The sequence below is a fragment of the Diabrotica undecimpunctata genome, chromosome 3, assembly GCF_040954645.1.
Source record: "Diabrotica undecimpunctata isolate CICGRU chromosome 3, icDiaUnde3, whole genome shotgun sequence".
Lineage (NCBI taxonomy): Eukaryota > Metazoa > Arthropoda > Insecta > Coleoptera > Chrysomelidae > Diabrotica > Diabrotica undecimpunctata.
This window is the reverse complement of record NC_092805.1, coordinates 92,661,618-92,674,633: the sequence shown is the minus strand read 5'-3', so window position 1 is coordinate 92,674,633 and position 13,016 is coordinate 92,661,618. Positions and strand designations below refer to the sequence as shown.

At 32.3% G+C, this 13,016-nt stretch overlaps 1 protein-coding gene across 1 annotated transcript in view; it reads right to left on the bottom strand.

The window, feature by feature from the left end:
- Window positions 1-6,310, bottom strand: part of LOC140435958 (odorant receptor 85b-like) — a 100,050-nt gene extending 93,740 nt beyond the window's left edge. Inside the window, exons 1-2 of the mRNA XM_072524669.1 lie at window positions 6,192-6,310; window positions 3,691-3,727 (exon numbers count right to left, since the gene is read on the bottom strand). Of these exons, the coding sequence (XP_072380770.1) occupies window positions 3,691-3,727; window positions 6,192-6,310 (156 nt within the window). The remainder of the gene's footprint in view (window positions 1-3,690; window positions 3,728-6,191) is intronic.
- Between the last annotated feature and the right edge of the window lie 6,706 nt (window positions 6,311-13,016).

The window sequence follows — 13,016 nt, the reverse complement described above, 5'->3', positions numbered from 1 at the left end:
TTTTCCGTCGAAAATGGAGATTACGAATTTGTCCACATGCCATTCGGACTAATGAATGTTCCATCTACTTTCCAAAGAGTAATGGACAACATCCTCTTAGGAATACAAAACGAAAAATGCTTAGTGTATATGGATGACATAATTATTTACTCATCCACTATTCATGATCACATGTCACGACTAACAGAAGTTTTTAAAAGGTTACGAAAAGCAAATTTAAAAATACAGCCAGACAAGTGCGAATTTTTAAGAAAAGAAGTGGCATATTTAGGCCACCTTGTAACAAAAGATAGTGTAAAAACAAATCCAGCTAAAATATCTTGCATCAAAAACTTCCCGGAACCAAAGAAATGAAATCATTCTTAGGCTTAGCCGGTTACTACAGAAAATTTATTCCAAATTTTGCCAAAATTTCTAAACCACTTACGAAACTACTTCAGAAAGACGTACCTTTTATTTTTAATTCTGAATGCAAAGAAGCCTTTAACGAAATCAAAAATATTTTAACATCAGATCCAATACTTATATATCCGAATTTTGAGGAACCATTTTTACTAACAACTGACGCTAGTGCATTCGCGATTGGACCCGTTCTTTCGCAAGGCCCTATTGGAAAAGATTTACCCATAGCTTATGCCTTCAGAACATTATGCAGTGCCGAAACAAAATATTCGACTATAGAGAGAGAATTATTAGCTATCGTATGGGTAGTCAAACATTTTAAACCATATCTTTTTGGCCGAAAATTCACCCTTATTACCGATCATCGACCCCTTACAAATCTTTTCTCGATAAAAGATCCCGGAAGCCGATTAGCGCGTTGACGCCTAAAACTCGAAGAATACAATTATAAAATAGAACATCGTGCAGGAAAAATAAACAGAAATGCAGATGCCCTCTCAAGAATAAAGATTAACCATTTCAAAGATTGTGCAAACTTTCAATAAAAAATCTCATTACATGCATCGAATGAAGATGACACGGAAACTCAAGAAAACGAAGACGACGATGAAGAAAATATAGAAAAAATGTCCGAAGAACTTGACTTTATCAGAGTTTATCGAACTGTATAGAACTAAGTCAATAATCGATTATTCTAAAATTGAAACATCGAATACGGACTTATTAGACAAATCCAACAAAAATATTGTTACATTTTTTTGGCAAAATAAACTTGAAGAACTCCACGAGAAAATAATGAATGACATATTCGAAGAAACATGGAATATAGTAACCGAAGAATTAATATAGTACACAGTAAAACTGTAAAAGATCGAAAATATTTTATTATACTATTACCGTTTGATCCCGAACGAGTAATATTACATATATTTCTTGTACTTTTTGCAAACAAAGAACAATTCGATGAATCAAAAATATATTGTGTCGAAAATAATCTCGAACTACCTATCCTAGAGATATTTTCTTATATGTTTGCTGACAAATGGTAAATATAATTAAAACAGCCAGCGAAGACGAAATCCCTCAAATTTTATATCATTACCATTATGGTAAAAACAATTTACATCGAAGAATAAACGAAACTGTCAGAAGAATAGAGCAGAAATACAATTGGAAGAATTTAACAAAAGATGTAGAGAAATTTGTAAAAGCATGTGAACTTTGCCAAAAAGTTAAGAGTTGCAGGAAAAACTTAAGTGGACCACTAGTCATAACAGAAAATGCAAAAACACCATTCGAAAGAATAAATATGGATATATTCGAATACCCTACTAAGAACTATGCTTTAACTATTCGTGACGAATTGACAAAATTCACGCAAGCCTATCCTTTGGAAGACAAAAAGGCAGTAACAGTAGCCAAGACACTCCTATTCTTCTTTCAACAGTATGGAACACCACTAAGAATTCATTGTGACTGCGGTCGAGGATTCAAGAATGCTATAATCAAAGATCTATGCGAATTATACGACATCAAACTAAAATTTTCTAGTGTTAACCATCTACAATCTAATGGATCTGTAGAAAGATTTTATGCCGCACTCTCAGAAATGATTAGAGCAAATCAAGATGAGATCACAAACGATCATCCCTTCACTATACTTCCTTATGCAGTAATATGCTATAACAACACAAAAAATAAGACCCACGGTTTTACACTATATGAACTTATATTTGGGCACACTGCAGGCCGACCACCAGAAACTCTATACAATCAAAAAACACTAATGAGTAAATATATTAGTACCTGAATAATCACATGGAGTATTTTTACAAAGTAGCCAGAGCAAAAACAGAAAGACAGAAAGAAAAGGCGAAAGTAAGATTTGACGAGAATATTTCAGAACAAAGACCTGATTTTAAAATTGGTGACAAAGTTTACGTAGAAGAATCCCAAATCAAATCAAAATCGGATAATCTTTTTAATGGACCTTTCGAAATTCAAGAAGTTTTTACAAATTCCGCAATTATCCTTAACCCCAAAACCTCTAAAGTAAATTTTGACAGACTAAAACCTTATTTTGAATAATTTTCCTTTACAGATTCTATGGACTCCTTTCTATCGTCCAATCCCAAATTCACCTCACTCCCATTAATAACACAATTGGAATATTGTTTCATGAAAAAGGAGCTATACGAATATCTAACGACAAATGGACTTTACTTTTTTACAAAGAATTATTCCCTATCAAAACTACAATATCCAACAATGACAGAATTTTGGAAAACCTATTAGAAAAATTTATTAACGTGGATACACCGAGAAAACTTGCCTTTCAAGCCGAAGTACAGACACATGTTAGCCTGCTAAAACAAATTTCAAACTCCGTTAACTTAAAATACAAAGAAATAACCACTGACACAGTACCTTATAATAAACGCCTAAAACGCGGTTTAGTAAATGGTATTGGAACATTCTGAAAATTTATTATTGGAAATTTAGACGCCTCTGACGGCGAATACTTTAATAAATGTATCAATAAGATAAATTCCGATGAAACTCAAATTGAAAATCTCTTAATAAATCAAATATCTGTTACCACTTCAGTTATAAGAACTTTCAACACTACAATTCAAAAAATGCAAATGGACGAAGAAACTTTTAACAAAGACTAAAAAACTATCGAGACTACACTTCTGGACATTAATAATGACATCTTCTTTTACCTAGCACTATTACAAATACTAGATTTATGTAAGTCCTTAATGGAAAGCTACGTATTTTTAGAAAATTATTTAAATGATATACTAAATCCTATCACATTCTCTCGCCTGCAAATTCTACATAGTTCTATTATTTCGCCCATAGACTTAATAGACGCATTAAAAGAAATCTAACAGTCATTACAAAATAACGTATTGCCTCTACCCACTTATATGTCAAATATAGCTTAGTATATTGACATAATAAAACTAAAAGCTTATCAACTTGATTCAAAAATTGTTTTCATTCGCGAAATTCCGTTAGTTGATCCCGATATATTTACCTTCTATCAATTATATTCAATACCAATATTAAATAATCAAACTGGTTTTCATCATATACTTTCAACTGTTAATAAATACATAGCGCGAGATGATGATTCAATTTCATATGTCTTACCCATGGACATCGAAAAATGTAAACCAATCAATCAAAACCAAAGAATGTGTATATACATTCTTCCGTATCCCATAGACACCGATGCTATATGTGAAGCTCAGCTTTTGAAACCTCTCAGCAACTTACCAAAAACTTGCCAGATGTCCAAGCTCTTGACACAAGGCTACAATGTACAAGAAATTGACCAAAATTTATGGTTACTAACCATTTCCGATCCATTACCAGTAACAATCAAATGTGCAAGAAAAGACGTAAAAACGACAAATAATCAAAACAAATTCAATCTTAAAATTAATTCCCGAATGTATTGCATTCATCGGCAGTACAAGAATTCATGCCAGAGACATTGAGAAATATACAAATATTATGTATAGAAGTCACCCAGTTAACGTACCCTACAGATGCTGTGACCATTTTGAGACAAAGAGTCACCTAAAAAAATTGAAACCACTAAAACTCAGTAAGATCAACGTACAGTCCATCTAATTTACAAACCGTTGCACGTCATTATCTACGTCAGAGATCGAAGATGACATAGTTTCCAAAGTATAAAAAAATCCTGAATCCATTTTAAATCAAGTAGGTTACATAATTATTATTATACTCTTTACAACGACTATTTAAATTCTTACGTGACATTTTTGAAATAAAACACGTCCTTTTCATTTGGTAACAGTGGATGAGAAACTGAAAGCGTTTTGAGGGCGTTGCTCATTTAGGCAATATATTTTAAATAAACTCAATAAATATGGGATTCAAATTTTAGCCCTAGTTGATGCAAAGTGTTACTTGACTTCAAATCTTGAAGTCTTGAAGTCTATGTTGGGCAGCAACCTGATGGCCCTTATGCTGTGCGCAACTCTCCCAATGCCGTAGTCTTGAGATTATGTGAACCCATATATGGATCAGGAAGGAATATTAGTACCGATAACTGGTTCACAAGTATAAATCTGTTAGAGTCATTGTACGCGAAAAAGCTGACATTACTTGGTACAATTAGTAACATTAGTAACACAAAACAACAGAATTACCACCTAAGTTTGTCAAACCCCCAAAGTCAAGGTTAGTTAACAGTAGTTTATTTCGCTTTCAACAAAATGCTACTCTTGTATCCTACAAAGACAAGCAAAATAAAAACGTCCTACTCTTATCCTGTCTTCATTATGATAAGAAGTAACAAGTAAACCCGAAATCATAATAAATTATAACAATACTAAAGGGGATGTTGATACCGTGGACAAGCTGTGTGCTGCCTATAATACTGCAAGAAATACCAGGACATGGCCAATGGTAGTTTTCTATTCGATGCTAAATATTGCAGGTATTAATGCAAATGTTATTTTTCATTGGAACAATCCCGATAATGTAACCAGCGGAAGATGTTTTTTTATAAAGTTTAGCTAGACAATTAGTTGATAATCACCTTCGTGCTCGCGCTACTCTTTCTTATTTGACGTCATTAATGAAATTAAGAATTACAGAAATGGTTGAATCTAAAGATCCACTACCGCCTCCAGCTGGTAATGTCGGCCAGCAAAGGGGATGCTGCAGTTACTGCGACAGAAAAAAAAAACCGTCCGACCAAGTGTTTATGTGTTAAATGTAGAAAATTTATGTGTTTACAACATTGCACAAATATTTGTAATGAATGTGTATAACTTGCAAAATAATTAATAAATAAGTGTTTGTAATAGTAGTTTATTTTATTTTATCAGAAGAATTTTTTAATTCGTCTCGTACTTGCTATTTCAATATACGGACTTACAGTCTGCCGCGTGTACTGATGCAACTTTTTGAGGCGCGTGTACTGAAAGGTTAAAAGAAGCTAATCATCTTTTTATCGAACCAGAGCCATTCTTCTTCTTTTAAGGTGTCGTCTCCTTTCAAATATTGGCGATCATAATGATTACCTGAACCCTGTTCACTACTGCTATAAGACTCTGGTTGGACAAGCAACTAAATCACTCTCTGAGATTGCGCAGCTATGATATTTGTCGCTTTCCAACGCTACGCATTCTTAAAATCTCTCTCTGCATGTAATTCTGCAAAAACTGGTATTTTTTTCTTCTCGTCAAGTGGCCAAAGTACTGTATTTATGACTTCTTCATTCCTGACTTTTTCTCTGCTCCATGCATATTTTTCCATGCTCGTATTTTTGCTTTATTTGCTGCTATATGCCCGTTGCCGTCAATTAGTTTATTTCCGTTCCTACGTCTGTAGCTTCCGGTGATTTCTCTAATATCCTTATGTATTTTATTTCTCATTCAACCAATTTTCCTTTCCTTTCTTTATTTTCTTTTATATTTCTCTGTGTATCTTGGCATACCTTATTTTGTCTACAGTTTTCTTGATCCTTTTTCTCTTAATTAATTTCGTCGGTCATCCAGTATTTTTTCTTTTTCTGGTATGTAAGTTTTATTGAATTTATCTTTATTTATTTGTAATACACTGCCTTTTAACTTCTTCTATTAGTTGTTTGCATCCTGACCTTTTCTGTTATGTTTTAGCTGGCAGTAGTTTTTGATTTATTCTTTTTCAACGTAAAATTTTGTTTCCATGTTTCTTAGTTTGGAGAGATCGATGTTATATTAGCTCTGTTTAGATTGTTTTACCTCTGTTTAGATTACCTTAATTCAGTAACAACTAGGTTGAGATCAGAAGATACATTAGCACCTGGATGCGTCTTTGCAAATTTAATATAGCCATTCTTCGGTGTTGACCTAGCAGAGAACTTAGTGAAGCCCATTGAGAGAACTTTAAAAGATTGAACTTATAATAATAACAGGTGTTCTCAATGGACGACGCTCAGTAGGATATCATTTCCATAAAATCTGCTAGTGTGGAAACGTTTACGAGGCCAATCGACCCCTTTGAAATGTACAACAAATATTCAAAAAATCATATGATCGATTAAAAGAACAAAATAAATTTAAGCAAATAAATGCTCTAAAGTCTATATTAAAAAAAAAGAAAAAAGTATATTAATTTTGTTACCTGCTTTACCATTTTTATATAATCTTATAAAAATATTTGGTCTCTAAATATATATCAGAGATTGATTCTATTCAAAACGCTTTAGAGATATTACATTAAACTGTATGAAGCATATTACTTTTATATTAAAACAAAAGAAACTGAAGGTATTCATTATTTTGGCGCTATAATTTAATTTAATTTAAATATAATTCCAGTGTACGTCTTTATATCGAACTTTAAAAACGTAAACATATATTCAGATCTTTTAAAATTTTAATGAAATGCAATCAGTATTATTTAAGCTTTGTTTGCTGACTTAGAATTGTATACTTTTATTTAAAAAATGTTGTTTCGTGAAATATTAAAAACCATTTTAAATTTTTAATTAACTTTAGCAAAGAGGATAATAAAAAGTTGACGAAAAATTGCGCTGAAAAGAAGAAGAAAATTGAAAGATCACTTCTTCTCCTGTACTGAATATTTGGTTGTCGTTCTCTCGTTTTTTTTTCTTTAGGAAAATCTTCAAAAGACATGTATTAGTTTGGAATTTTTAGTCATTCAAATCCTACACCCGTTGAGAAGGGCGTAATGAAAGATTCGCAGTACTAAGTGGTACTCCACTAGTACTTCACCACGCCCCTTTCACTCATTATTAGTTTTCTAACGCATTCAGTACTACTACTTCACCATATTACTTTTATCGCTCTCATAATCGTATCTTTTATGATTCCAATTTTTCTCTCTACGGAGTATCAACTCAATCAGTTTTTGCACTATTAACTTTTCACATAAGCCCATCCAGCACATCCGGACGTTCGTATAGAAACAAAGTATTTTCCCAGTATTTTCTTATTCAACTTGTTAGTCCAACATGTTAGTGTTCTGTTTACTAATCCGCTTGAAACAACCATGTCCGGTAAACACTTGAACTAGATGATATAATACGTCCACTCTATCTTTTCCCATGCATGAAGTTATTCACGAATTACTTTTTATACTAGGTCTCTTTTTTACTCACAGAAACTAGTATTGCAAAATTAAGCCGCTTGTCCATAGAAATCAAAATAAGTTAAACAAGGATCAACAATATGGCATATCTCACGGTTCGTAGACTTACTACTTATTACCGTTTATAATTTTCATTAACAGTGACATTAGCTCATTTGTCGTGTTTATAATAAATAGTCTCCCGTTTTATACCGCTGTCGCGGCTTTGGGAGTATAGCAGGGTAGTCTGCTATATCTAGGGCCTACGGTATACAAGGAAGGTAACATGGCCAGTGCTACGCTTCAACCGTCTATTATTACCCCTGGTTTTACCCAAGGTACTCATTTTTATTCAGGCTGAGTCGACCTGGGGCCTATAGACATTTTTAAAATGTCTAGATGTTCTTGCCGGCGGTAGGATTCGAACTCCGGACCACCGGCTTGCGAGGCAAGCATCCTATTGCTTGCGCTACGCAGGCCCCTTGTCGTGTTTATTGATTTATTTAATTTATTTTTGTTTTTTTGTTTTTCAAATTATTTAACTTGTAATCTTTGGATATGTCATTTGAATTATATATTTTTAAGCATTATTGTTAGAACGGAAAACTGTTGCTCTCTTAATTTAATTACTTCCAGTAAGTATTTATTTTTAAGCTAATGAGAAAAGTAATATTTTCTAATCTACAAATTTTCATTATACTTCATGAGTCTGGCTATAGTTCCGTCGAACAGAAACTGATTTGTATATTTTCGAGATTATTTATTATTATTATTATTATTATTATTAAGATGTGCCTAAATTCTCAAGCGTAGCAACTTGTGTTGAATTTATATGAATATTTTGAGTTACAAACAAGTAATGGAGGACCTTTGAAGCCTCTTACATCTGTTCAAGAGGTAAAATATCAAATGCATGTTTGTTAATCAGTTACTATTAAATAATTATTTTTTAAGAGAGTTGCCGCTGTTTTAAAAATATCACGGCGGACAATATACTTGATAAAAAAAGGAAAGAAAACAATCCCGTCCTTTCAAAACCAGGGAAAAATAGACGTCGTCTTAAAAGTAAGACGACTGATATGCCCTACGCATCAAAAATGGCAGTACGGAATACGTTGTATGATATGTACCAACAGAGTAAGTATTGATTTCTTTAGTGTGAATTTTATGATAAACAAGAACCTGGGTAGGTACTTCAATCTACATGGAATTTTCCTATCTACTTATTATTGGCTATAAAAGACGATAATGAATTCTTTTTTTTTTAGGGAAGCATGTTACTCTGCAATGTTTGACCTGTCAATTAAGGGATAAAATAGTAGTGGATATTGGAAAATCATCGCTTAGTACATTATTAAAAGACATCGGATTTAAATTAAAAAACAATGAGAATCGACGAGCATTAATTGAGCAAATTGGTATTGCTGTTGGATTTACTCCAAAGGAAATAAAACAAATTTTTATCAAGACAATATTGCCAAAATTGTCCGAAAACCAGGAGGTTATGATGGTAAACGTTTTGTAATTGTTCACGCTGGTTCACGCAAAGGATTTGTTTCGTTAACAAATTTATTGTTTTGTTCAAAATCCAACGTAGCTGATTATCATGAAGAAATGAACAACGAACTTTTTACTAAGTGGATAAGAGCACAAGATATTTATTACCTTTCTATATTTATGTTTATACTAGTAATAGCCGGTATGAGCTTCAACCTGTTTAATGTTGAGTCCATTAATCTCCTCAATAGTGAAAAAGAATAAACACTTCAATAAAAAAGAGTGTGTAAACGTAGTACGCACGTAAGAAATTATACTTATTTTGTTCGCTCCGTGCGTGACCATGGTATGGTGTACCTTGAAACGATGCCAGCGTGCGTAGCGGCGAAATATGAAAAAATTGGACACTATCTTTTTACGCATAAATTTTATCAAAAATGTGTGCAAATACATATTGCGTATTTAGTTGTGCTAATAATAGCAAAAATAGTAAGTGTAGTTTTTATCGGTTCCCAAAGATTACATATAAATTAGAGAAAAGAAAAAGATGGATCCGTGCTATTAATATGAAAAAGGAAATATCACGTAACCTCATTTTTATGCAATTGAAATATTTAAATAATTTACCTTAAATGATATTTTATAAGGCTTCAAGCTAACTGCAGAGTGCCTGATGACTTTAGCTTTTATATCATAACTTTTACTATTACTGTTTTTAATTATGTGCTCTTTCTCGTGAAAAACTTGATTTGCCAGTACTAGATTTTTAACTTCGTTAACTTCGTTTTTAACTTTAACTCCGTTTGGGCTTAAAAAGATATATTATGATGAATTTTGAGAAACCCAGTTTTTAATACTACATTTATTTTGTACATAAACTGAAAAAATATAAATAAAAAGTTAATTATTAATAATTGTCAATTTCGCCTGCATTTAACAATGTCAAACATATGTCCAAATATGTCATTAATGTCATATGTTTAACCTGAAAATTGGTAGGTCCAAAACTGTCAGATGAAGGCGGTAGGTGTCGCGTCAGTCACGCACGGAGCGATGATTTCAACGAAATAAATATATTTTAAACAGTTTATATATATATATATATATATATATATATATATATATATATATATATATATATATATATATTAATAATAACCTAATTTTAATACTTACTATTTTCCAAAAAAAAGTCCTTAAAATAATACCAAAAATTAAAAAAAAAAAAAAAAAAGTAAGGCAACAAGATTAGGTGTTCCACGGCTACGTGGTTTCGTAGCGGTCAACCATCCAAATCATAACCTTGTTCGACACTGCTGCTATGTGACAATAGAATGATACAAAATTAATTATTTTGGCAGATTGTACAAATAATATTAAGATTACTTTTTAATCTTCTTTTCATCATATTTTTATTAATCCTATTCCCGACGAATACTAATCCAAATACACAAAAAATATAATGAATAATATATTTACTAAATTTAACTTTATAAAATACATCCACCGGGATAATAGCCATTTCGTAATTATTACATTGACAGTAGTACTGCCCTATTAAGAAAGAACCCCGTATCTCCAAAATTTGAAAAATTGGGATTTTTGCACCATATGAATAATTAAGATTTATATAACAATTTTACATAGAGAAAAACCCGTATTTTACATTTCTAAATATTTTATGAAAGAAAATAGTTTCCCCGTAAACGCCAAAAATGACTATTATGCTTAGTATAAACCTGGCATTTAACGCTTCGTAGTAAAAACCTGGTATATGCTTAGCAGATACGGGTTTTTAACGTAGGATAAAACGATATGCGAGGTTTTTTCTAAGGAATAAAGCAACACCGCTAATAGTTTCCACCACCAAGTGGAACTATTGTTAAAGAAAAAGAAGAAAGTTTATGATTATCATGATTTCGTCGAGGCCGTTAAAACGTGTAATTTGAATCGTGTGGTGGTGAAAGAAATGGGGGTTTCCGATTTTCTTATCTGGAAAGACTTCACAGTCAAAATTAAAGAAAACAGAATCACGTATTTACCTATCACAAATTGTTAAAGTAATTGTGAAGACGTAATTAGTACTTAATTGTGAAGAGAGCAAGATTTTACACGTTAAGATTAACGTTAACGAGGAGTTGATAGAGATGGACTTTTTGCAGACCAGATTGTTAAAATCTGGGATAAATGACCCCACACCTGTGACGAAACCTTCTGGAATTGCTAAGAAGAGAAAAGGACAGATATTAAAAAACTTAGGTCAAATTTTAACGGGAACCGCCATCAATTTTGGGAAGAATTGCCAACTTCCGATTAATAATAATTTTCATTTTGTATTTTTAAATAAACGTTTTTCGTAAATACTTATGTTTTATTCAACAAATGTTCAAAAAAATATTATTAAAATATTTAAATGTTTTGCCTTTCGTGGCAGTTATATAAATTTTATAATAATTACATAGTTAAAACCAAGCTTAAGAAAAATTTGGATAATACGTGGTGTTAGCTAAGTAAACTTGACATAATTCTTTGCTTTGTTAGTACATATGTCGCATAACTAATGTCCATATGGTTATTTTGCAATTTTTTTTTGAAAAAAGTTAACTACAATGCTACACACTCTACCCTAAATGATTTTGTGTTATTATTGTACCAAAAGCACAATTGATTAAACAAAAATCTTTAATCGCGTTTTTCTCAAAACTCGCTATAGTGGAGATACGGGGTTCTTTCCTAATAGGGCAGAGTAAGTATCAATGATAATTATTATCTAAACATCGACGTACGTTTCATTTAATATTTTGATTTAACTTGTTTGAAAATGAATCATGACGCACGGAAAAAGAGTGAACGTACTATGGTTCACTTCATCATTTGAATAGCTGGCATATCATAAACTTAGATTAAACGCTGAGTACAATCAACCTATCCATCTATTTTGTTACTAATTCATTACTTTCCCTCTCTCTCACACACACACACTTTCTCTCTCTCTCTCTCTCTCTCTCTCTCTCTCTCTCTCTCTCTCTCTCTCAATACCAAATTGGTTTATCTTTGGTTTGGATATAGGAGACGATGTCCATTAAGTATTAAAATTTCAAATTACTAGCTACAGATTTACTGGAGCCACATGCCAAATAAAAAAACGTTAGGCTTGAACCATTAACTATATCAAAAGACGTCAAGAATTCCTTACCAATTGTAGAGCATTACAAAGAAAAAGAATAATTTCATTAAAATCCAGTGTATACAATATTATTTGATGAATTTTATTCAGAAATTTTATGTTTAATAAATGTCATTAATTATCTACTAGCTTTTGTAGAGATATGTACAGCTTTGAACTACTATTCCCTAGGAATATGTTTTATTTATAACTGATTTATTATTTCATCATCATCAGCCTCTTTCAATCCACTGCTGGACATAGGCCTCCCCTATTTGTCTCCAAAGTGTTCTATCTTGTGCTTGCTGTATCCAGTTTTTTGTTGTCTTTCGTACGTCGTCTTGCCATCGTGTTGGTGGTCTTCCTCTGCTACGTTAATCAGCTCTTAGTCTCCATTCAACTAGTTTGCGAGTCCATCTTCCATCCTTCATTCTGGCAACGTGTCCAGCCCATTTCCATTTTAAGTTACAGGTTCTTTCAATGACGTCTATGACTTTGGTCTTAGCTTGTAGATCTTCGTTTCTAATCCTGTCTCGCAGAGTGGCCCCTATCGCTCCATTCTTCTCTGCGCTACTCTTAGTTTTTGTGCGTTTTTCTTTGTGAGCCATAATGTTTCTGCACCATAGGTCATCACCGGTAGCACGCATTGGTCGAAAACTTTTTTCTTCATATTAGTTGGGATGTCACTCTTAAAAACGTTCCTAAGAGCTCCGTATGCTGCCCATCCTTGTATTATTCTTCTGGATACTTCGGTTGTTTGATTGTCCTTACTTATCTTAATTTCGTGACCCAGATATATATATATATATATATATATATATATATA